General features: G+C 50.5%; 1 protein-coding gene across 1 annotated transcript; it reads left to right on the plus strand.

Moving 5' to 3' along the window:
• The first annotated feature begins 14627 nt into the window (after positions 1–14627).
• On the plus strand, positions 14628–17057 carry PNMA8B (PNMA family member 8B). The gene has a single exon (XM_066271737.1). It carries the CDS (start codon positions 15044–15046, stop codon positions 16925–16927), a length of 1884 nt encoding a protein of 627 aa, XP_066127834.1. The 5' UTR covers positions 14628–15043; the 3' UTR covers positions 16928–17057.
• The last annotated feature ends 8849 nt before the right edge of the window (positions 17058–25906 follow it).

Here is a 25906-nt window from a genome sequence, read left to right on the forward strand (position 1 = left end):
ATGATAACCTAATGGGCTTTTAAAAAATATGTTATGTTATATTCTTCTTTTCCCTAGCTGCCTTGAAGATTCTTTCTTTGTCATTGATTTTTGACAATTTTATTATGATGTGCCTTTGTTTGCATTGAGGTAACTCAGCTTTCTGTTTCCTTCTTGTATTCAAGGATTTAATCTTTACAAAGACTTGGGAAGTTCTCATCAATTATTTGTTTTGATAGGTTCTCCATCCCTTCTCCATCTCTTCTTCTTCTGATATACCCATTATTCTTATATTGCTCTTTCTGATGAAGTCAGACAATTTTTATAGAGCTCTGCCCATTTTTTTTAAAGTTCACGAGTCTCTCTCCTCTTTTTTCTGCAGTATCTCTAGTTGCCTGTGTTCGATGTCACTGATTCTCTCCTCTATCTGGCCTGTCCTATTAGCTTAACTTGTTACTTTATTTTCCAATTCATATATTGAGTTCTTCATCTCTGTTTTGTTATTTTTTTAAAGTTTCCATCTCCTTGGTGAAGTACTCATTTTGTTCATTAACTTGTTTTTGAGCTCATTAATTGCCTTTCAGTGTTTTCTTACATCTCATTGAGATGTCCAGAACTTCAATTTTGAATTCTCTATCATTTAACTCCAGGGTTTCTGTGTGATTCAGATTGCTTTCTGGAGATTTTAAATTTTATTTATGAACTATGTTTCTGTCTTGTGTAGCCATGATATTCAATTTCTTTTTCCTTAGTGGCATTTGAGAGTGGTATTGTTAAGAACTGTAACAAAAAACAACTAAAAATAAAAAGCAAAATAAAAAATAAAAATAAAAATATAAAAAATATAAAACAATGACAAGTTAAAAAAGAAAAACCACAAAAAGCAAAGAGCAAAAACTAAAATATAATAAAAATGAACAAAACACCCACAAAATACGAATTAAAATATAAAAATTAAAGAAAATAAAATTCAATAAAGGAAGAGTGAAAAAAGAAAAGAGGAAAAGAAAAATATTATGACTTATGGTGGTGCAGTGGATATAGCTTTGATCTGGAATGCTGAGGTTGCCAGTTTGAAACTGGGCTTGCCTGGTTAAGGCACATAAAGGAAAAAACTACTATGAGATGATGCTTCCTGCTTCTCCTCTCATTTTATTTCTCTGTCTCTTCCTAAATTAATAAATAAAATCTAAAAAAAATAGAAAAAAGAGCCTGACCTGTGGTGGCACAGTGGATAAAGCGTCAACCTGGAAACAGTGAGGTTGCTGGTTCAAAACCCTGGCTTGCCTGGTCAAGGCACATATGGGAGTTGATGCTTCCTGCTCCTCCCCCTTCTCTCTCTATCTCTCTCTCCCCCCACTTCTCTCTAAAATGAATAAATTAAAAAATATTAAAAAAAAATAGAAAAAAGATATTTCAGTTTTGAGAAGTTGTTCAGTTTTCTTCCAGTAGGTGATGCTGTATTACAAGTGTTAGCTCTGTGAAATTCCTGGGCTGACCTCCACTGAGATGTTGCTGTCACACTGATGTAGGTGGGGCTGCAGTCCCATTGGTGGGAGGGGCATGTTGTGAGAGCTTTAAGGCTTTAGGACTTTAGCAATGGTGATCTCAGACTTCTATGCACTCTTCGCCAAGACAGACCAGACAGAGCCCCTCTATTATTCAAGGGAGACAATGACTGAGAATTACCCTGCAAGGTGAGGAAGGTGGATCTAGGAGGCTGGGGAACAGGCCACACTTGGTCTTTTTTGTTTCTGCATTTAGTGCAGGTGGTGGGAAGACCATGGGAACACTGGTCATGACCCCATGTTCTGCTGCTGCTTTGTTTTCATATCTTCCTCTCTGCCCCTCAATATCACTGCTCCTACTGATGGAAAGAGACCCAATCACTCTAGGCTTATTCCCTCTTTGGAGCCCCTGCAGACCAAAACCCAGATAATATGAGCTTCCCTCCTCTCTGGAACCCTGGCAGAAAAACAAACAAACAAACAGTCACTCTGGGCTTCTCCCCTCTCTGGAGCCCCAGTGTACAAAAACCCAGACAGTCCTGACCTGTCTCCTCTCCAGAGTCAACTGTGAGTGTGTTTTATCTTCCATCCCCTTCTCAACCCTTTTCATTTTTAGTCCATTCAGTGAGCAGATCTTTCAGGCAAGCCTGTAAGCCCAGCCGGGGTTCCTTCACCGAGTTATAGCTGTTCAATTTGTTGAAATTTCAAGGGGAGAGGTCAGGACTATCTCTCATGCCACCATTGCTCTTAGCATTTTCAGTTTGGATAATTTCTATTGGCATGCGTTTCAGTCAGTTAATTCTTTCTTCTGTTGTGTCTGTGCCAAATCCATCTAGTAAATTTTATTTATTTATTATTTATTTAAATTTACTGGACTAACAGTGATCAATAAGAGTACATAGGTTTCGGGTTAACATCTCTACAGCATTTGAACTGTTGATTGTGTTGTGTGCTCATCACCCAAAGTCAAATCATTTTTCATCACCATATATTTTTCCCTCTTTACAACAAATAGTTTCTATCCTTAGATGTGTTCATGTTGTAATTGTCCCTCAGACAGGAGAAAGAAAGAAGAAATAAAGGACGAGCATCTTTATTTAAAAGTTGTACACAGGCCCTGGCCGGTTGGCTCAGTGGTAGAGCGTCAGCCTGGCATGCAGAAGTCCCGGGTTTGATTCCCCGCCAGGGCACACAGGAGAAGCGCCCATTTGCTTCTCCACCCCTCCCCCTCTCCTTCCTCTCTGTCTCTCTCTTCCCCTCCCACAGCGAGGCTCCATTGGAGCAAAGATGGCCCGGGCGTTGGGGATGGCTCCTTGGCCTCTGCCCCAGGCACTAGAGTGGCTCTGGTCGCAACAGAGCGACGCCCAGGAGGGGCAGAGCATCGCCCCCTGGTGGGCAGAGCGTCGCCCCCTGGTGGGCGTGCCGGGTCGGCGCATGCGGGAGTCTGTCTGACTGTCTCTCCCCGTTTCCAGCTTCAGAAAAATAAATTAAAAAAAAAAAAAAGTTGTACACATTACTTGAGTCGATGAAGTTATTATTTAGGCACACAACCACACCTAATGGCTCTGGAAAGGAGGCTGGGAGATGTTTCTAACTGGGCTATCATGAGCATCTTATTATTAAGAGAGGGAAGAAAGAATGAATTTTAATGAACAGAAAGCAGTTTCTGCCACCAGTTGGGATTGCTACTCAGAAGCTAGACATATAGGGCTTTTAGACCCCAGTAATGAGTGTGGATTTGAGCCAGGGAAGAGGAACTGGGGGTGAGAAAGGACTCATGGTTGTCCAGATTTGGAACTTGCCCCTTGGGTCTCACACTGGCTGAGGGTCCTCATTTCCAGATTTGGTGCTTATGGTTGGATTCCAGAGCTGGCGAAACTGTGGAAAGGTGGCCTTTGACTCCAGCAACCCTTATTTAAGCTTCTGTGAGTCACAGAAGTCTTTCACAGACCCACCCAGCGGTGCTGCTCTGTGAAGAAAGGCTTCTTTGTCATTCACAAGGACCCAGAGAGGAGAAGACTGAGGCTGAGGACTGCTGGAGTTATGCTGTGTAAGACCCCAGACACACCCCTCATCCTCTTAAAACACCTAACAGCATCTCCTTTCCAGGTTCTGTGCTTCCTGCCTGCTGTCTCCCTTGGATTCTTGTCAATAAGTGGATAACAGGATTTGGGGTTACAAGGCCTTGAAGCATTGCTTGACAGGGTGCTGGGGAGGTGTTCATTAGGACCACTGGTACCTGTAAACCTTTTATTTCTGCTTTCAGGTAACCAGGAATAGACTTGACTGCTGGTTTGATCCACCAAAAACCCATTTCATTTCCTCCCGAGCACCCGGTTGGAGACCATTTTTCCCCTCTGCCCTTGAATCTGGCTACTAACACATGACTGGATCTTCCCTGACAGCTGATTCCATCAACACTTTTGGAGCTTGCGGCCGACAGCTTCAACCATAATTCCAACCAATGCAGCATCTAAATACTTGAGATGAGCAATTATCACCATGTATACTAACCCTCAAGAAAGTGCATAATCTTGTTAACTATTCTGCAATCTAATTCCCGCCTTGCTTTCTCCCATCTTCTTTACCTTCTTTCCTTAATTCCTAACGTATAAAATAAACTGTCATTCAGCATCATTGTCACGTGATTTTACAGATGATGTTCTGAGGTGAAGAGTGGTCTTCAGACAGGGCAGCACTGCTGTTCTGTCATCGTCCAGCAGAGGGCGCTCCACATATTCATTGTCCTAAGAGACGTTCCTAATCTGTGGTTTATAACATCCTCATAGCGTAGGATACCACGTACCCAGGGCTGTGCTAAATGCTTTGTGTGAATGATCACACCAGGAGGCCCAGAGGCTGAGTTTTGCAGACGAGGACGTTGGTGCTCAGGGAGGTAAGAACCAAGGTTGGCCACACAGCCAGCGGCAGTGTAGGACTCAGTTGAGGACAGTCTGATCCCAAACCTTGACAGGTGCATTGGCTAGTGGTGAAGACAAGACCTTAAAAGCCACATGGGAGGAGATGTTGCCTTGGTGTGAGGCGGTGGTGTGTTGGAGTATTCTGTTGTTCCATTTGCTCCCTCTCTAAAGGGATACACAATTCTGATCGTTGCCATGTAGCTGGTGGTGCGTCGCTTGGGGGAAGTATGGTTCCCCATCCCCAAAAGGGGGTTTGTGACTTGCCTTTGTCCATGTTGTGTCAGGGGACATGCTGAGTGCCCTGTGGGGGCAGAAGCTATGAGAGCTGCTATGAGGCTTGGCGATCATGCTGTCACCCACCCCCAGAAGGACATACCCAAATGGGTTGGGGTTGCCCTTTTGGCCTTCAGAATGAGGCAGACCCAAACCCTCTGTTGCAGTACAATACCACACGTGAGAAATAAGCTTGTTTCTGCGAGCCACTGAGACGTCAGGTTTATTTGTTACAGTGACCCCCTCAGTCACAGCTCGCAAGGTAGGCAGTGGGTTGGGAACCGAAGCTGCCCCACACCCCACCATGTCTCCAGCAGGTTAAAAGTGACTTGTTGCTAACCCAGGACACAAGTCTGTGAGGGATGCATGCACTATTATAATCCAGAGTGGGTTCAGAGCTGTTTCTAGAGCAACCACACTCAGCCGCTTTCATTGTAATATGCTTTCTGGAAGGAGTGGGAGGAGGTGAAGGTGCATCCAGAGAGCTGGGAATTACTGAGCTTAAGGGGTAAGTAAGGCTTTGGAAACCAGTAGATTCGGGTTCAAACCCAGCTCTGACACGCAACTATTGTGTGATGTGGGGGAAGCCCCTAAACATCTCCCCTGTAAAAAAATCTTTGCTATAATTTCTCTACTTGTCTCAATGTTCCCTAGATCTAGACAGGACAGAAACTTATAGATCTGTGTTGTTCAGAAAGGAAAGATTTTGCACTTGAGCCCACTACATACCATTTACCTTTTAGGCCTCGAATCACAGCCTTATACACATGAGTGTGTGCTGGGGTGGAGAACAGAGAAAACCCGAAAGCACATTGCTCCCCCAGGATCTCCCAAGGGAACACTTCCTCCCTCTATGTACACGCTGCTTTCATTTCTATGGTTTGGCAGGAAATGAGCCAGGAGATGATACAGATCTCTTTGGAGGTTTTACAACATGTCCACAAAACTTTGGTGTTCTTCCCCTTTAAGAGGTGGAGCTTAATCCTACTGTCCTTGAGAGAGTCTGGATTTAGAGACTCACTTTTAACAAATAGAAAATGGCAGAAGCAGCAGTGTGTGACTTCTGAGACTAGGTCACACAAGGCATTGTGGCCTCTTGGCTCTCTCTCTGTAGTCACTCGCTCTGAGGAAGCCAGTTGCCATGCCGTGAGGACACTCAAGCAGCCCTGTGGAGAGACCCACGTGGTGAGGAACTGAGGCCCCCAGCCAACAGCCATGGGAACGAGCTATCTTGGAAACACGTCCTCCTGCCCTGGACAAGCCCTCAGATGGAAGTGGCCCCAGCCTCAGGAGTGACCCTAAGCCAGAACAGTTAGCTAACCTGTTCCATTTTTTGACTTTCAGAAACTGAGATAATAACTCTTTTGTTTGAAGTTGCTGGGTTTCAGGGCGATTTCTAACCTAGTAATAGAGGATGACTACAATCTCTTTGGGGTGCCCTATCCTGGTTCCTGGGGGATACACTCTGCCCATTTTCTTCCCTATAAGCACAAGGAGAGGGGCCTAAATGCGACAGGAAGAATTTAGTTGTTCATACTTACATGCAGGGCCCTCTCTAGCCCAGACGCCTCCAGAGGCCTCTTTACCCAGAACCAGGCCCTGAAGTCCACTAGACCCCAGGGAGGAGGGGGCTTCCTCCTGAACCTCAAGCCCACCTTGTCCACTGACATGGACAGAGAGGGCTGATGCACAGGTCACCACATGGACATGACACGACACAGAGGGTCAGCACTGGGGACAGCAGGTGCTGAACCTGAGAGTGCCAGGCCAGGTTGCTGGTGCGGAAACTACTCGAGGGCTCCCTCCCAGGGACATTTCCTCTCCTCCAAACACAGGACACTAGTCAGCTCCCGTACTGGGGAGACCAGCTCAGTAGGGCGTTAAGTAGCGGTTATTGATGTTAATCATCCTCATTATAATATAAATATTTCCCTTCTGTGTGTAGAGCAGGCTGAGGTGCTATATTAACTATTTCCTGGGTCAAAGCGCCCTCTGGTGGGAACAGAGAGACACAGCTCAGGAAAAAAAGATGGAACAAGAGATTTAAATGTTAAAAATCCTCCCTCCTTCTTTCTCTCCCTCCCTCCCTTTCTTTCTCCCAGCCGCCTTTTCTTTTCTTTTCTTTTTCTATGACAGAGACAGAGACAGAGACAGAGACAGGGACAGGGACAGACAGAAAGGAAGGTAGAGAGATGAGAGGCATCAATTCTTTTTTGGGGCATCTTAGTTGTTCATTGATTGCTTTCTAATATGTACCTTTCTCCTATGTGCTACAGCAGAGCTAGTGACCCATTACTCAAGCCAGCGACCATAAGGTCATGTCTATGATCCCACGCTCAAGCCAGCGACCTCAGGGTTTCGAATCTTCTGCGTCCCAGTTTCACACTCTATCCGCTGCGTCACCACTCGGTCAGGACCTGTTCCTACCTAGCTAGAGACCCAGTGCTGCCTGAGACAGCCAGCCCTGCCCTCCTGTTGTCCACAGCCCAGGGCTTGGGGGGCACCTGATACACTCCTGAGTAGAGTTTAACAGCCGGGCCATGCCTTTAAGGCTGGAAAGTGACCGGGAGGAGGGCGGGACCACAGCTTGCGGGGCCTTGTAGGTCATGGTGAGGTGTCTGTGCTTTCTATCTAGGCCAGTGGTTCTCAAACTTTTTTTTTTTTTTTTTTTTTTTTTTTTTTTTTTTTTTTACAGAGGCAGAGATAGACAGGGACAGACAGACAGGAACGGAGAGAGATGAGAAGCATCAATCATCAGTTTCTCGTTGTGCGCGTTGCGACTTCTTAGTTGTTCATTGATTGCTTTCTCACATGTGCCTTGACCGTGGGCCTTCAGCAGACCGAGTAACCCCCTGCTGGAGCCAGGGACCTTGGGTCCAAGCTGGTGAGCTCTTTGCTCAAGCCAGATGAGCCCGCGCTCAAGCTGGCGACCTCGGGGTCTCGAACCTGGGTCCTTCCGCATCCCAGTCCGACGCTCTATCCACTGCGCCACCACAGGTCAGGCCTGTTCTCAAACTTTTTGAAGTCGGGGCTCATTTAAAATTCTACAAATAATTGTAGGCTCAGTATATACAAATTTCTGAGAAATATGTATAATAATTAAGTCAAATATTAAAGAAAAAAATATGAAGTCCAAGTGTGCTTTTATGATAATTAAATGAAATAAATATGACAAAATTAAATTTATTCTGACATTAAAAATCATTTTTATGTTATATTTTTTGAGTTATGCTTTTTAGAATTCATAAAAAGAGGGGTTAAAAAATTAAAAAATGACAAAAAGTTATCTTTTTATATATATAGATACATTCTTAGTAAGATTTAGTAAATTCGGCAGGTCCCGGTGCTAATGTGTTAAGTTTTTGCATTCTTGTGTTTATGAGAAACATGAGCCTGATGTGTCCTAGCGATTTCTTCAATGTTTTGGCATATATTTGAAAGGCAAACTCTCATTTCCTCATCAATACATTGAAGAAAAAGAGAGGACTCTTTTTACTATTAATTGTGTTGAGGGTAGAAAATCCTAATTCACATAAATAGGACGTTGAAATTGTAGCAAAATGTGCAAAGCTTTTTTAGATATTGCCACATATTCTTCTCTTATAGAAACCCAAAAGGCTTCCAGAAACAATTCCTTATGTTTAATCATCAATCCACGATCAGTGGATATAGCTGCCAGTTCTTCTGTTAATGTTAAACCAAAATCACTTGAAGCTTCCATGAATGGGTTTCTAATCCAATCATACTGTTCAGTGTTAAGTGATGGAAAATGCTATAAATTAAATTCTGCCCATCAGCCTTCAAGTCTTATTTTATTTACACTTAACTTTCGCTCACTTCCAGAATCGGATTCTTCAATATCATTCTTCTTTTTGAGAAATCTATCCATTTTATTTGGGTGTATTTATCTAAAAATAATATAATGATGTGTTAATAATAAATAAAATAATGATGTGTTAACAAAAAGAGCAGTATTTTCATAATGAAATGGTATAATAGAGTACTGTAACTATATTTATTTTTATATCTGGGCACATGCCACGAACTAGCACAGCTAGTAATTCCAGGGCCTAAGTGGGAATGGTGCGGAATTAAGAAAATATTGATACATAGAATTAAGAAAATACGGGATTGAGAGGGCCCTGTAATTGCTGCTGGTGAGAACAAAGCTCACCCAAAAACCGCATCTTGCTTTATTTATAGGGCAAAGTGAGGCCATTTGCAAATCAGTGGTCTTTGATCATGTTTCCAAGGCAACCCAAGAATTTTACCAAGTGCAGAAAACCCCCACCATACATATCATTTTAACTTTACACCAAACAAAGGATAGAAGAAACTTGCCTCCAGTCTTTCCCAGGAACATAGTGGGAATAATCCAGCACCACAGCTTAACAGCCTTTTGCAACCTAATCAGGCAAGTGAGGTGGGGGGTTGGGCAGACTGTCAGCTTACAGCCAATTCCCCACACCTCTGTCTTCCCCAAAATCTAAACTCCAAAAACCCTGTTGGTTTTTTGGTCCCCAATAGGCACATATTTCTCTGTAATACCACAGGGTGCACCTGGAAATCTTCTAGGGCGCACCAGTGCACCCTGGTGCACACTTTGAGAACCACTGCTCTAGGCCCTGGGGAGCCATAGAAAGGTTTAGGTAGGGGAGAAGCAAGGTCAAGCTTGTGATGTCTTGTGGAGGATGAATGGGAAGGGCTGGAGTGGGGCTGAAGTAGGAGGATGGAGGGGGGGAGAAGAAGGCCTGCGGGAGCGGAGGGAGGTGCCAGGGTGAGGTGCATCCCTCCCGCCCCGTTTCTAATTGGAGGGAGGAGTGCCTCTCCGGCTGGCCCTCGTAGGTCTTCCAATCTGGTACTCCAACACCCACCTACTGATCTGGCCCAGGCCTCCAACCTGGTGTCCCCACACATGGCTCCTGTTGTAGGTGGCACCCCTTCAACTTTGAAGATTCGAGCTCCCTGATGATTCGCAGTGCACTTAACTCTGCATTCAATTTTTACCTGATGGAGGACATCTCCCAAATAATCTGTCTTTCTCTCCTTCTTTTCTTTCTTTCTAGGTGGGAGCCCCAAGGGACATTGTGTAATCGCTAATATGGTGGTTATAACTATTAGGTCTCAGAACCTCTTAAATTATTAAAAATGACCAAGGACCCAAAGGGCTTTTGTTTATGTGGCTTCAATGTGGCAATATTTACCATATTAGAAATTTCAATGGGAAGCCTGGCCTGTGGTGGCGCAGTGGATAAAGTGTAGGCCTGGAATGCTGAGGTTGCAGGTTCAAAACCCTGAGCTTGTTCAGTCAAGGCACATATGGGAGTTGATGCTTCCTACTCCTTCTTCCTTTTCTCTCTCTCAAAATAAATAAATAAAATCTAAAAAAAAGTAAAAAAGAGAAATTTCAACTGAGAAATTAAAAGTACTTATTTATAAACTCTTGAAAAGCAACAATAACAGACCCTGGCTGGGTGGCCCAGGAGATAGACCATCGGCCTGTATAAGGAGGTACCGAGGTACCGGGTTCGATCCCTAGTCAGAGCACACATGTGAAGCGACCATCTGCTTGCCTTCCCCTCCCTCTTTCCCTTCTCTCCCCCTATCCCTTTCTCTCCCACTTCCCCTTCTGCAGCCATTGGTTTGAGGGTCGAGTGAGTCAGCCTCTGGCACTAAAAATAGCTCGATTGACTGGAGCATAGGCCAGACGGTGTTGCTGGGTGGATCCCAGTCAGGGTCAGTTTGGGGCACACTCGAGAGTCTGTCTCACTATCTCTTCTCCTCTCAAAAAATCCCCAACAAACAACAACAACAACAAAACAACACTAAAAAACATGTTACACATTTACACAAATTATATATATACTTATATAAAGAGCTATATTTTTCAAAACCAAAACAAATTGAGAAGAGTGGCCTTGTTTTATTTTTTTTTTGCAACCCTTTTTCATGTTGGACTCAACAGAAGACAGCTGGACCTCTATACCTGCTTCTGCATTCAGTCAGTTGCTTATCTCTAACCATGTAACCTCTAGAAAATTCTACTGAACATTGTGAAAATGGCTTTGTCCTTGGGGATCCTAAGGGTCCCTGATCTGCTGCCCTGGAGCTTCTGCAATGCCAAAGGGATCCTCAACTGCTTGGGTGCCTCTTTCTTCTAGAAGTTTCTGAGTCTCTAATTCTCTACTTAGCTTCTGGGACCATGTCACCACCCACTCTGCCCCACATACATCCCATTGGGAGAGGAACAAATGGGGTCTACCGCTGAGGGACAGAACAGCCAGAAGACAAGAGGACAGAGCGTCATACCTGTTCTCCATGAACAAATGAGGACTTAAGAGAAGCACGAAGGGAGAAGTGGGTGAACTTACACAGGAAGGATGGTGGGGCCCTAGAACAAAAGCTGGCATAGTCAGTGTTAATTACAACCACATTTATTATTTTTATTTATTATTATTATTACCTTTTGTGTTTTTCTGAAGTGAGAAGCAGGGAGGCAGAGAGACAGACTCCCACATGCACCCAACTGGGATCTACCTAGCATGCCCCCCAGGGGGCAGTGCTTTGCCCACCTGGGGCATTGCTTTTTTGCAATGGGAGCCATCCTAGAACCTGAGGTGGAGGCCATGGAGCCATCCTCAGCTCGTGGGCCAACTTTACTCCAATGGAGTCTTGGCTGCAGGAGCGGAAGAGAGAGATAGAGAGAGAGGAGAGGGGGAAGGGTGGAAAAGCAGATGGGCATTTCTCCTGTGTGCCCTGACCAGGAATCAAAACTGGGACATCCACTCGCTGGGCCGATGCTTTACCACTGAACCCACTGGCCAGGGCCAATTTACAACCACATTTAAAAAGACTCTTTGTATTTATTTGCATGTAAAGTGGAGTTAGGTTCTGTAATTTTTTTTTTTTTTTACAGAGATATGAAGGCCTGGTGGGATTTCCCAGTGTTGTGGAAAATGTGGAACAACTCATAGTTCATGACCATTCCTAGGCGTCCCACACTCTGGGCATCCCTGGAGCACCCACAGCATGTCTATGGTGCCCAGATCATGTAGCAAAGCATCTTCAGGAGGTCAAACTGCTCCCAGTAAGAGCTTCTGAGATACACTTCAGGGAGAGGGACTTGCCTCTGCACGTGTAGTTACTAGGTGCTCTCCTGGGGTGTTGCCTCCATAATCTGCAGCCCAGCATGTCACACTGTCCTGTCCCCCAGTGAGAATGAAACCTTAGTCCCAGTAATACTCAGGGCAAAGCGTTGTTCCAACACCCACACATGCCACTTCCTGAATCCTCAGTGTTTCATGGTAAAGTGGAGACACTGAGCCAGGGAGAGACATGTGACTTGCCTGGTTAGTGGCTGCTGGTTAGACAACAGGGCTGCCAGACAGCATTACAGCACCTTTGTGGGAATTAGAAAAAGGCCTCTCCTCTGAAACAACTCTTGTAAAGGCGCCTGTTCAGTTCCTCCAATAGTTAACCAGCATTGCGGAGTGACCCAGCAAGTCCGCTTCTAAGGTATTCCCACAAGCAATGAAAACATACATTCACAAAGAAACTTGCGCATGAATGTTGACAGCAGCATTACTCACAATAGCCAAAATGTGGAAACCACCCAAATGTCCATCTACTGATGAATAGATAAAAGAAAATGTGGTATATACACAGTGAAATATTATTAAATCACAAAAAGGAGTGAAACACTGATCCATGCCACAGCATGGGTGAAGCTTGAAAAAAAAATTTTTTTTTGACAGAGACAGAGAGAGAGTCAGAGAGAGGGACAGATAGGGACAGACAGGCAGGAAGGGAGATGAGAAGTATCAATTCTTTGTTGTGACACCTTAGTTGTTCATCAATTGCTTTCTCATATGTACCTTGACTGGGGGGCTACAGCAGAGTGAGAGATCCCTTACTCAAGCCAGCGACCTTGGGCTCAAACCAGCGACCATTGGGTCATATCTATGATTCCATGCTCAAGCCAGGGACCCTGCGCTCAAGCTGGTGAGCCTGCACTCAAGCCAACGACCTCCAGAGTTTGAACCTGGGTCCTCTGTGTCCCAGTCTGATGCTCTGTCCACTGTACCACCGCCTGGTCAGGTTGAAAATATATCAAGTGAAAGAAGCTAGACACACACTTACCATGTGTCATATGAGCCCATTTATATGAAATGTACAGAATAAGCAAATCCATAGGTCAGAAAGGAGATGAGTGATTGCCTGAGGCTGCAGGGAGAGTTACAAGGTGATTGCTAAGGGGTGTGGGGCTTCTTTTTTAGGGTAATGAAAAGATTCTAAAATTGATTGTGGTGATGGTTGCACAACTCTGTGAACATACTAAAGCCATAGAATTGCACACTTTAGATGAGTGAGTTATATGGTATATGAATCTTTTCATAGCACCTCACTTGTGGGAATCCACACCAGGAAAATGCCAGCTCCTGTTTTTTGTTTCTGTTATTGGGTTTTCCAGTCTTGCAGGGTATAAATAACACAGAGGTGAATACAATAGTGCTGAACACGTCTGTAAACACACACACACACACACACACACACACACACACACACACACTCAGACACACATCCCTAATGAATTCCTTAGAATAAATTCCCGATGGCCATTTGTGGCTGCTGAGCCCTCGACTGTGGCTGCTCCAAAGAGACTCATTATGAAAAAGAAAATGTTCAGTATCTCATCAATAATTGCTTTATATTGATGAGAAGCACAAATGATAATATTTTGTCTATTTGGGGATAAATGAAAGTGATGCTTAAAATTTATTCACCTGTTTCTGTTTATTTACTGAAGGCGGCCAGAACAAATGTCACATTGTGCCTGTGGCTGGCACTGTATTTCTGAAGGTAGCATCCATCTGGGGATGGGAAGGGTGAAAGGAGAAGAGAAAAACAGGAAAATAGGAACTGCAGGGGGGTTGGTAGGAGAGTGAGCAAGCCTTTGGTTTGCTAGTAGGCTCAGTTGCCATGGTAACCTTGCAATAAACTTCCTACATTAGAAAAAACCTTGAAGTATTTTGGTTATCTATCTACTTAACAAATGCTTATATAATGGTACGTTCACAATATGTAATTCTCATAGCCAACTTTGACACAGCCATGGGCCAACCTCTCTTCCAAGTGCTGTCATGGATCACGCCCTTAGCCCACCAACCCTATGAGGCAGGGTTAGCGGTCATGGCCATTTCATAGAGAATGCTGAGGTTTAGAGAAGCTCGGGAACCTTCTCAGAGTCACAGAGGGGGATTCAGTAGACAGGAGGAACCCAACAGCTGGACCACAAGCGCTCAGTTTACGTGTGTGTGTGTGTGTGTGTGTGTGTGTGTGTGTGTGTGTGGCGGTCGGGGTTGGGGAGGGGGAGGGGGAGGGAAAGGATGGTGGAGCGAAGGCGCGCTTGGAGCAGTCATGATACGTCCGTGTTCCAGTCGGTGGGCTCAGTCAGGGGCGTTGCTTTCTTGCAGAATTCATGTCTGACCTCACGTATGACCATACACCTACACAGACCATATATAAAACCAGGATTAATTGCATGTGCAATCTTTCTAATAGAAGAACAGAGGCAACAGTGGGGCCTCGTCTCACTGCACCCCATCAGTGAGGTCTGTGCACCCTGAACAGTGCCTGTACCTCACAGCGAGGCTAGTGTACCTTTACTGAAGCTTGTTTCCACTGAGCGACCCCCGTAAACCCTGTCCCCGAGAGTGAGTCCAGGTCCCTGTGTGAGGCCAGAGCCCCTTGGTTTGAGTCTCTATATCCTCGCCCCCTGTGAATTTGGCCTGTTGGGGGCTCATCGCTGCAGGTAGTGCTGCCGACGCCCACATCCTCCTTTAATCCGGCCCTTTAAGAGCGGGTCCTGAGAACTCAGCTCGGGCCAGCGGTGTTGCCATGGAGACCGGGCCAGCTCACCCAGGGACGAGCCGGTGTGCGCAGGCGCAGGACAGAGCAGCCGCGTCGCAGCGGAACTGCTGAGATTGGAGCGGAGGGTGCGCGCCCAGACGCGGCGGGAGCCCGGCCTCTGGCGGCTGCCCTCCCTGCATCGCTCTAGGTGCTACAGCGCCACGCTCCCCTGCACCTGGTCCCGCACCGCGCCACTCGGGCCAGGGACAAAGGGCGGAGCGCGGGGCCGGCGGCACTCCCGGGCCTGACACGTAAGCCCCCTGCGGACTGTTCGACTACCCTGGGGAGGGGACCTCGGGGAAAGCCGCTGCGTCAGCCGGCGAGGGGCTTGCTGGAGCTTCAAGCCCCGGCCCTCGGCCCGGCCACATTCAACCGAACCTGAACTCCAGGCCCTGCGGCGCTGGTCCGGGCGGGATCTGCACTGTGCGACTGACGCCAGCGGGCTGCAGCGCCATGGCCGTGAGCCTTTTACAGGACTGGTGCCGGGGGCTGGACGTGGACGTGCACCGGGCCCTGCTGGTCACCGGCATCCCCGAGGGCCTGGGGCAGGCGGCCATCGAGGCGGCCTTGCAGCCGGCCTTCCTGCCCCTGGGCACGTTCCGGCTGCGAAACACGAGGGCCATGAGGGCCGAGAAGGCCAAGGCCGCCCTGGTGGAGTTCGTGGAGGATATCGATCACTCCGCCATCCCCAGGGAGATCCCCGGCAAGGACGGCGTCTGGAGGGTCCTGTGTAAGGACCGCGCGGAGGACACGCGGGTCCTGAGGCAGATGAAACGCCTGCTGCTGGATGAGAGGGCCCCCAGGGACGCGCCCACCCCCCCGCCCGCCTCTGAGCCCGAGGCCCCGGGGCCGGAGCCCGCGTCCGGGGCGGCTGGGCGCCTCCCCGGGGCCGCCGGGAAGGCCAGGAGGGGCCGCCGGAGTCGCAGGAGCAGAGCCAGGGGCAACAGGTTGACCCAGAAGGGCAAGAAGAGAGGCCGAGGAGGGAGGCCGTTCGCCTCTGCCCGGCGCGGGTCCGCGGACTCCTCCCCCGACAGCCTGGGCATCGTGATCGAGGAGCTGGACGAGGAGGAGCTGAGCGGCGTGGACGACCAGCGGGCGCTGTACACCACGCTGCAGGCCGCCGCCAAGGAGCTGGTGAAGAAGTGGGCGCTCCAGGACGACGCCGAGGACGCAGGCGGGCCCCGCGAGTTCCTGGCCCTGGTGACGGTGACGGACAAGGCCAAGAAGGAGGAGATGGACAAGGAAACCCCGGGGGCCGAGTCGATCAGCCTGAACATCGAAGACCTGAGCGGGGTCCCCGACTTAGTGGCCCTGCTTGCTGTGCGAGACACTTCCAGCGAGGGGCCCGCGGACAGCGACGCCTCCGGAAGCGAGTCGCCGGATAACGGGGACCAGGAACAGGAGGGGGACAACCCTGAGTTCGTGGCCATCGTGGCGTACACAGACCCCTCGGACCCCTCTGCCCGGGAGGAGATGTTGAAGATCGCTTCCGTCATCGAGTCGCTGGGCTGGAGCGACAAGAAAGACCGAAAAGACGCGCTTCCCGAGGTCCTGTCCGTCATGTCCAAGGACACCTCGGGAACCCGCGTGAAGGTGGAGGAGGCGGGCCGCCAGGTGGACGCCATGGTCCTGAGGAAAGCCAAGGACGACGGGAACCTCCTGGAGTGCATCTCCACCTTGGCCGAGCCCGACGCCTTCCCCACGGGGCGGAGCGCCCCCCGCGGCCTCTTCGGGTGGGGCGGCGCGGGGGAGGGGGAGGGCGGCCTCCTGGAGCTCGTGGCGCTCCTGGCCGCCCAGGACATGGCCCAGGTGCTGAAGGAAAGCAAGGAAGAAGCCTGGAAGGGCGGCAGGTTCAGATACTCCAAAGGCAGCCTGGGGGAGGTCCTGGCGCTCCTGGCGGCGCGTGAGAAGCGAGAGTCGGAGTCGGAGTCCGAGTCCGAGTCCGAGTCGGAGTCAGAGTCGGAGTCGGCTTCGGACGGAGGCTCGGAGGAGACGTCCGAGGACTCGGAGAGCGAGGAATCGGAGCCCGAGGACCGGGCTTCCAGGAAGCCCCGGGCCAAACGAGCCCGCACGGCCTCCAAGGTCCTGGGTCAGGCTGGCGCCCCGTCGGGGCCTCGCAAAACCCGACGTGGAGGCCGAGGCCGCGGCAGGCGGGGCGTCACCCCCGAGAAGAAAGCCAAGGACGAGGCAGCAGGCGACAAGAAGAAGAAGGGGCGGGCGGGCGCAGGGGCCCGCGCCAAGGCCAGCGAGGCCAGGGGGCAGCCACCCGCCGGCTCCAAGTCGGCTCGCGGGAAGAAGGCTCGTCGGGGCGGAAGGATGCCCCCCAAGTGCCGCTAGTGGCTCCCAGAGACGGCGAGGCTGCGGCCCGCGATGTGGTCTCTCCCCCCCGCGCTCCCTCCGCCCTCCCTGCAGCAGAGGCCGGTCTCCCGCTTAACCGTGCGCTCCGTGCTCTGCTGTGCGCGAGGCCCGCACTGCGGGTCTCACCTTTACCTTCTAGTCCCTCCTTTGCAGGTGGTGCGAGCGATCCAGATGGCAGAAGGGGAGAGAAGCGGGCATCCTCGGAGGCAGCAGCCCCAGGTGATGGAACCTTAACTCCAGGAGAACCGGGCGGGCGTGGCTTTGGGTGGCCCCCAGTTAGCACGGTGAGTGTGCCTGTGGACGTGGTCACCTGGGGAGGCCAGCAGTGCCAGTGCGTTCTTTCTGGCTCTTTGAGGGGCTCCAAAGGTTCCAGACACATACTTCTGGCCCCTTTAATCTGATAGGGCCTGGGGTCTGTGATGGAGGCTTGGCCACCTGCCTGCCCACCGGTGAATGTCTGTGTGAAGCCGAGCTCCCCGCCTGGAGGAGGAAATGATTCCAGAAAGGGAAGCCTGAGAGGCAGAGGGGGCTGCTGCCTTGGGAGGGGAGGGGAAAGTGGGGACATGTTCTCAGGAGCTAGAAAGCAGGGGAAGAAAAAAGGCGAGACAGCACAGCCCTGCCCACCTCTGGTGCAGCTGATACAGCTGAATTAGCTCCTCAAGGCCAAGGCCACCTGCTGGTGTTCCACAGGCTGAATCTGTCACCCAGATTGCACAGTAATTTCCAGAAAGTCTAATTAGTTGCCAATATTTGAATTCAGTTCTGAGCAATTTACATCCAGGTTAGTGGCCTCTCTCTACAGTAGTAGGCAGCACAGCTCCCCAGGCATGTCGCTCTCCTCTGTGGTCCCACCGACTGCCTGCCCCCTCCCTTGGGCTAACCAGTCCCTCAGCGCCCGCGATGCAGCCCTGACTAAGATGATAGGGTCTTCCAGTTCACGTTCTGAGTGAATCAAACACCAGAGGGGACCCTGAGCTGGCATCTGAGGGGCGGGGGCTGGTCTCATCATTGTAGGAGCTGACTAGGGTCCTGTGTTTTGAGAGGAGGAAATATCCCGGAGGGAGCTGCAGTCAGCCCTCCAGTCACTGCCCCCCAACCCCTACCAGCAACCCGGCCAGGCGCTGCTGCTGCTGTTGGGTTCAACACCTGCTGTTCCAAGTGCTGACGTCATGTTCATGTGGTGACTTGTGCATTGTCTGCTCTGCCCACTTCAACATTTTCCTTCAATATAGATCTCCACTGGATGACCCTCTAGGCCCTCTGGTCCTGGGGCGTTGTGTACCTGTGTCCCAGTTTCCTTTCCCAGGAGGTGACAAACCCATCATGCCAGGAGAGTCCTCCCTGCATGTCCTGAGGGAGGCACAGGTGCCTGGGCATGTCCTCACAGCCAGACTGGACTGTCCCAGCCCCATTCAGGACACCCAGGCGCAGAAGCAGACTCACGAGCTGCTTGGAGGTCGTTGGGCTGCAAGGACCTCCCTGGGACAGACACAAGCTTTCTTTGGAGCAGGTCAGGGTGGGTGTGGGGTAGGGGAGGAAGGCCCCTCCTCCTTGGGGTCTAGTGGACTTCAAAGTCTGGCCTTAGGTTGAACAGCTTCTGGAAATGCCTGGGCTGAGTGGGCCCTGCGTGTAACTAACTCCTCCCTGTAGTATTTAGGTCCCTCTCCTTGTGCTCTGTCACCTGGGATCCCTCAGTAAAGTGAATTAAGTATTCTGGCCTGGTCCTCTGTGCTTTGGGCAGTGGGGGAGGGAAGTGTATGAGATTGGGCAACAGATGCCCCACCTGTCATGGCTGACGTCCAGCCAGCACACCCTAGGACTGCCCTGTTACTGATTTACACCCAGTGTCCTTTCTGCTTCAGTGACTGTGTCACCAGCCAGCCCCCTGCCCTAACCCACCCACTTAAATTCTACCACCTCTTAGCTTCCACATGCCCTGCCCCCACTCCCAACCTCAGCTGTCTCCTCCTCTATGGTATCTTGCCAGATCCCAGCCCACCATCATCTTTAGGGCCCTGCTACAAGACTCCCTGTGGTGGTCCCACCACTGCTCGTTCTGGGGCCCCAGCCTTCACCCCTCATCCCACTTCCCTCCCCACAACCCGGCTGGCCCTGTCTCTGCCCCACTCATTAGCCCTCTGTTCAGTCTCCACCCACCTATACCTTAACAGCACAGGCCTGTGCACACCCTCACACAATCCCGCCCCCCTACCCCTGTGCCACACAGGGCCAGCTCTGAGCTCTGCCCACCACTTTATGTGTGCTCACCCTGGCACTCAGGTGGACCCTTCTCCAGGCTCTGTGTCTGTAACCTCTGTGCCCAGCTCCCGATTCCCATGCTTGGTCTTCAAGGCTCTGCACTGGACCCCACATGGAGAGGCCTCCCCTCCTACCTGGGGCCCTGCCACATCTCCATGCACAGCTACAGGGTGGCCAGAGGCGTCCTGTTAGGACTTACCTGATATCAGATGGAGTCACTCCCTTTTCCAAGACCTTTAAGGTCTTCCTATATATCCACAGGTCAAAGGAGTGCCCTGCCCAGGATATTTGCGTGGCTCTGTTCTTCACTTCATGTGGGTCTTTCTTCAAATGTCACATTCCCAGGAAAGGCTTCCCTGACCACTCTATTAAAAATGGCACCCTTCCGCCCATCCCCACCTTATTTCCAGAGCTCTGCTTGCCACCTGGTACACTTATTTATTTTTAAATAGCACCCTGACTGTATGTGGGAGGGGCCGGGGGGTTAGTGAAGGGAATTGACACGGGTTTGCAGGCACAGTGCAGAAAGGGGAGGTCAGGCTGCCCACAGACTAGAAACGCAGCAGCTGCTCGGGCCCAGGGGACGCTGCTGCCCGGAGCCCAGGTCACTGGGTCGCTGAGGTTCCACAGACAGTCGATTGGCCTGAGGAGGGACCAGAGGTCCCTGGCACACCGCTGCCACCGCAGCCCCAGCAGCTTGCAGATAGTTCACCCTTCCAGCCCCCCGCTGCCAGCCTCCGCCAGTGCCCGCGGGCAGAGGAACCGGGACGCGGCTGAGGCCCGGGGTGCAGCCGGCGGTGGGGGCTGCGGGTGGGTGAGCGAGGGGTTTGGGGCAGTGAGGCGGTCAGGGCCGCTCTCCGCACCGAGTGTGGTCCGTCCCGTCCCCCGCCGCGTCCCCAGCGCCAGCCCGGTGCCCGCACACGGTGGCTGCTCGGTTTCCAGTGCCGAATGACTGAGGCCCCGATGGACCGCGCGGGCTCAGCGAACCAGACCCAGATGCACCCGGCGAGGAAGGTGCTGGGACGCTCCGGCCCGGCGGGAGGGAGCCTGGGGGCGCAGAGCGGCGCCTCGGGACCCAGGAGCAGCCGCGGGAGGGCCTGGAACCCGCCGGGCAGGGCGGTGCGAGGAGCCCAGCAGGGCCCTTCGCGCGGGTCCGTCCCCGCGGGGCGCTCGAGGTGTCTGGGCTCCGGAGGCGGAGTGGGGGTGCCCCACGACCGGTGCGAGCCTCCAAGGACGCGCACCTAGGCCGGGGGCTGGGGCTGGGGCTGGGGCTGCGGCGGGAGGCGGGCCGGGGGTGGGGACAGATGCGAAGCCTTCTGGCGAAGCGTCCTGCATCAGAGGGCGGTGACGGCGGGGAGAAGAAGCCGGCGAGCGGGGGCCTGAGCGTGCGGGCGGGAGGGTGCACAGTCACCACCTGTTGAAGGTTGAGGGGGAAGCGCTCCCTGAAAAGGTGACCTTTGAGCAAAACCCCGAAGGAGGTGCGGGGTGAGGCAGCGGATACCCGAGGGACGCGCACCCAGGGGCTGGAACAGCCGGAGCAGAAGCCCCGAGGCAGGTGTGACGCTAGGGGGTCATTCACGTGTCATCACTGACCCCTCCAGGGCCAGGCTCCGCGGCTGGGCTCAAGGGGAGACAGTGTCTACAGAACAGACCACCAGTCTTCACAGGCTGTCTAATTAGATTCCTTGTGACGTGTTTAGATGAGAGCCAGGCTTGAAATAAACGTGCAGTCACTGGGGTCCGGATGGGGCTCGGGATGTGCAAAGAAGCACGAGTCTGCCTCCCTCCCCTGCGTGGTCCTGGAGGATGGACCTGTCGGGGCCTCTCTGCCAGCTCAGACGAAGACGGGGACACTCCGAGATTGCGGAGATGTGACCTGCTTCTAAGATGGCCGGAGAGAGAAGTCAGAGATCCTGAAACAGAAAATGGCACCCTTTCTCCTCCATCCGGTTCCCCAAAGCCTGGTTCCCGCAAGGACCAGACTTTCTCAACGCTGCCTTGGCCCCATCACAGAGGACGCTCAGTCCCCTCCTTCTAGGCCTCCGGTGTGTCCACTCAAGCAAGTTAATGCTCCCTCCCTATTTTCTCACCAGGGGGCTCTCCAAGACCACTCTTAGGGTCTGCCCACAGTTCCCACCAGGAGGCGTTCCCGCACAATGGTTAAAGTCAGACGGAGGTTGCTTATCCTGAGTGGGGCCAAGGTGCATGGCCCCATCGCCTTGAGGCGCCATAGCTCCGTTTGTCCTTTGAAGCCAGGCTGTGGAACGTGAATTTCCCTGTAGGGCAGCAGTCTCAAAGTGAGGCCAACTGCATCAACATCTTCTGGGAATGTCTTAGTCTCCACAACAGACACTCTTGCATTTTATTTATTTATTTATTTATTTATTTATTTATTTATTTATTTATTTTTGTATTTTTCTGAAGCTGGAAACGGGGAGAGACAGTCAGACAGACTCCCGCATGCACCCGACCGGGATCCACCCGGCACGCCTACCAGGGGGCGACGCTCTGCCCACCAGGGGGCGATGCTCTGCCCCTCCGGGGCGTCGCTCTGCCGCGACCAGAGCCACTCTAGCGCCTGGGGCAGAGGCCAAGGAGCCATCCCCAGCGCCTGGGCCATCTTTGCTCCAATGGAGCCTTGGCTGCGGGAGGGGAAGAGAGAGACAGAGAGGAAGGAGGGGGTGGGGGTGGAGAAGCAAATGGGCGCTTCTCCTATGTGCCCAGGTCGGGAATCGAACCCGGGTCCCCCGCACGCCAGGCCGATGCTCTACCGCTGAGCCAACCAGCCAGGGCCAGAATCTGCATTTTAGAAGGTACCTGGGTGATCAGGAGACACATTACCTGATGATTTCCAAAAAGAAAAAAAAGAGAAAATATATGTGTAAATAAACAAAAGATCTAGTTTGCATTGTGTTTCTGCAAAGAGAGAGAACAGCACAATGGCCAAGAGACTAATCTCTGGAGATAGGACCTGGGTTCAGGTCCTAACCTGCTGACTCAGTGGCTGTGTGACCTTGGGTGGGTCATATCACCTCTGTGAGGCTTGGCTTCCACATCTGAACACGAGGTGATTCTGGAAGTGCTGGAAGTAGCCCCTTCCTGGCAGGGCCACCTTGAGGTTCAGTGAGGTGTTAAGCACAAAGGACTTATACCTAGCACTGGGCAGGGTCTGCAGAAGTGTAGCCACCCAGTTCTGGTGCCATTTACATTTTGTAATCATGTGTAAATAGGCTTACAAAAAAGTGAAACCTCTGTAATGAAGAGACTGACTCTCTTCTTTGAGGTTTGACCACGGACAGCCTTAGATTGCCCATGTCACACCTGGGAAAGGCTGCAGAGAAGTTGGCTTGCACCCTGGCAGGATAGCTCAGTTGGTTAGAGCATTGTCTTGAGGTGTAGGGGCTGCCAGTTCGATCCTTGGTCAGGGCACATACAAGAAGAGATTGATATCCATGTCTCTCTCTTGCTCCTTCTCTTTCTCTCTAAAATCAATAAAATAAACATTTTTTTTTTTTTAAAGAAAAGAGCCCTGGCCAGTTAGCTCAGTCAGTTAGAGTATCATCCCTAAATGACAAGGTTGCAGGTTTGATGCCCGGTCAGGGCACACAACTGGAAGCAACCAATGAGTGCACAACTGAGTGGAACAACAGATGAATGCTTCCCTTCCCCCTCTCCTCTCTCTGCCTTCCTCTCTCTGTCTTTATAAAAAGCAATAAATAAATAAATAAACAAAATTAAACTCTGGCTGGATGGCTCAGTTGGTTAGAGCATCATCTGGAAGCATAGAGGTCGCCAGTTCCATTCCTGGTCAAGGCACATACAGGAACAGATCAATGTTCCCCTCTTCCTGTCTGTCTCTCCCTGCTTCTTTCAAAACAAAAAAAGAAAAAAAAGTTGGCTTGCTTTCCCCCTTGAATGGGGGTAAATGTCAAGCCTTGAAAACTCCCACCCCCAGCTCCAGCTCCCAGCCATTATAAAGGCCCAACTCCCTCGCTCTGATTTTGTACAAGCCACGGGGACTGGCTTGCACCAGCCCTGGTCTCCCCAGAAAAATCCCTGCATGAGAGTAAATGTTTTGATTAATTCTTGGCACAAATGGTGTCATCAGTCTCCACATCTCAACTGATTCTGGGAGAGTGACAGACCACCTGACCACAAGTGACCTCTCTATTACAAACATGTGCTCATTCAGGAATCTGCTCCTATTTCTACTAACCAGAGACTCACAAACTCACAGGACGTCACAGCAGGGAGAGTCAATGAACCTCAAAGGTCATGGTTCTCAGAGTGTGTCGCCTCAACAGCAGCATGAACTGGGTCCCCCTTCCCTAGAGGCTGCTGAAGCAGAACCCTAGAAAGGACAACGGTTCTTGACCTTCACTACATGTTTGAATCCCCTCAGGAGTATTTTAAAAATTGGGATACACTGGCTGCACCCTCAGAAAGTTTGAAGCTGCTGGTCTGAGGTGGTGCTCGGGCAGCAATCATTTTCAAAGCTCTCCAGTTGCCTCTGCCACGCAGCTGGGGCTTTGAACCATTTTTACTCTGATCCTCCCATTTCACAGGCAAGAAGCTGAGGTCAGAGTAGAAAGGAACTTCCTAAGGCCACAGGGCAAGTTGGTGACAGAGCAGAAGCAGAAACCAGGAGTCCTGAATCCTACTCAAAGTTTCATTATATTTGGCAGCCCTGGGCCCTGTAAGAGCAGCAGCAGCAGTAATTGATTTCCCTGGGAGAACTGATGTAACTTACTTTAAAGGTTTTCATATTCTTTGAATTAAAACCAATATCCTAACTTTATAAAGCAAAATATTCTATAGTAAAATGTTAGTTGTATATCTGTGACAAAATGATGGGTGATTACCCCCCTTATATTTACTGAGGGTTTTCTATCATAATTATACATCACTTCCATAGTCTGACAAAGAATTTCTACATGGCCCTGGCTGGTGGAACATTGTCCTGTAGCACAAAGGTTGCAGGCTGGATCCTGAGGTCTCTGGCTCCATGCCAAGGTCGCCGGCTTGACCTTGAGGTCGCCAGTTCGAACCCTGGTCATGCATGGATGAGAAGCAATCAATGGGTGCCCAACTAAGTGGAACAATGAGTTGATGCTTCTCTTTCTCTCCCCTTCTCTCTCAAATCATTAAGGGGAAAAAATGAATGTCTATATAAACAAAGACAAGCAGACTAAGTAGACCAGCGGGCACATGGAGCACCTAGTGCAAACGACAGCTCTAGCCAGGAGTAAAATGTACAAACGATTTACTTTTCCCCTCAACCTCTAAGCTAAAAGTCTTCCTGGAATGCGAAGAGGTGGCCCCAGAAGGTTGCCTTATTTTTGCACGAACCTTATTTCAATTGGAATAAAATTTCTACTCCAGGGTCACTCATATGTTTCTGCATTAGGATGACCTCTCTGTCCTAAGGTCCTACGTATCCCATTTCCTTACATTTAGAGCTTACATAGATGTGATTTTTTTCCTTTCCACATGACATCTTTCAGGCCCACAAGCCAATATCATCTTCATCTGTAACAAGTGGAGGAGAGACCCTCTCATGCAGTGTGCTGGGCTCGGTTCACCAGTTGTCTTTCTGCCACGCCCTCACCTCCAAGTAAGTATTTATGACTTTTGGCAAACATGAATATACATTTAGAATCCAAAGAGTATAATACACATCTTCTTTTTAAAGAAACAAGTAAAATAGTTCATCCTCCTTCTTTTTTCTTTGGTTGAGAGCTCCAGACACAAAGCAGGATTAGCCACCAGCCAAGATTATTCTGACCACGTATCGCTTTCCAGAGACAGGGAGACATATGATCAGTTCCCCTAATGTATACAGAGAAGCGGCAGCTTGCTGTTTTGTGCTTTTAATGTGAGTCTTTTTATTTTACTTTTTTTCTCAAATTTTTTATTATATATTGATATGAGTCTTTTTAAAATGTCCCCCCCTTGGCCTGACCTGTGGTGGCACAGTGGATAAAAGTGTCGACCTGGAAATGCTGAGGTCGCCAGTTCAAAACCCTGGGCTTGGCCCTGGCCAGTTGGCTCAGCGGTAGAGTGTTGGCCTGGCGTGCGGGGGACCCGGGTTCGATTCCCGACCAGGGCACATAGGAGAAACGCCTATTTGCTTCTCCACCCCCCCTCCTTCCTCTCTGTCTCTCTATACCCCTCCCTCAGCCAAGGCTCCATTGGAGCAAAGATGGCCCGGGCGCTGGGGATGGCTCCTTGGCCTCTGCCCCAGGCGTTAGAGTGGCTCTGGTTGGGGCAGAGCTATGCCCCAGAGGGGCAGAGCATCGCCCCCTGGTGGACAGAGCGTTGCCCCTGGTGGGCGTGCCGGGTGGATCCCGGTCGGGCGCATGCGGGAGTCTGTCTGACTGTCTCTCCCCGTTTCCAGCTTCAGAAAAATACAAAAAAAATAACAACCCCCCCCAAAAAAAAACCCAAAAAACAAACAAACCCTGGGTTGCCTGGTCAAGGCACGTATGGGAGTTGATGCTTCCAGCTCCTCCCCCGTCTCTCTCTCTCTCTCTCTCTCTCTCTGTCTCTCTCCCTCTCTCTCTCCTCTCTAAAAAAAAAAAAATGAATAAAAAAATAAAATGCCTCCCCTTTACATCAGTGTTTAGATTTTCTTTCTTTTTTTTTTAATTAATTAATTTATTTTTAACAGAGACAGAGAGAGAGTCAGAGAGAGGGATA

The sequence above is a fragment of the Saccopteryx bilineata genome, chromosome 3, assembly GCF_036850765.1.
Source record: "Saccopteryx bilineata isolate mSacBil1 chromosome 3, mSacBil1_pri_phased_curated, whole genome shotgun sequence".
NCBI classification, from domain to species: Eukaryota; Metazoa; Chordata; class Mammalia; order Chiroptera; family Emballonuridae; genus Saccopteryx; species Saccopteryx bilineata.

What these genes read in the sequence shown, in the direction of transcription:
- PNMA8B (XM_066271737.1), top strand. Translation starts at nt 15,044, where the DNA reads ATGGCCGTGAGCCTTTTACAGGACTGGTGCCGGGGGCTGGACGTGGAC.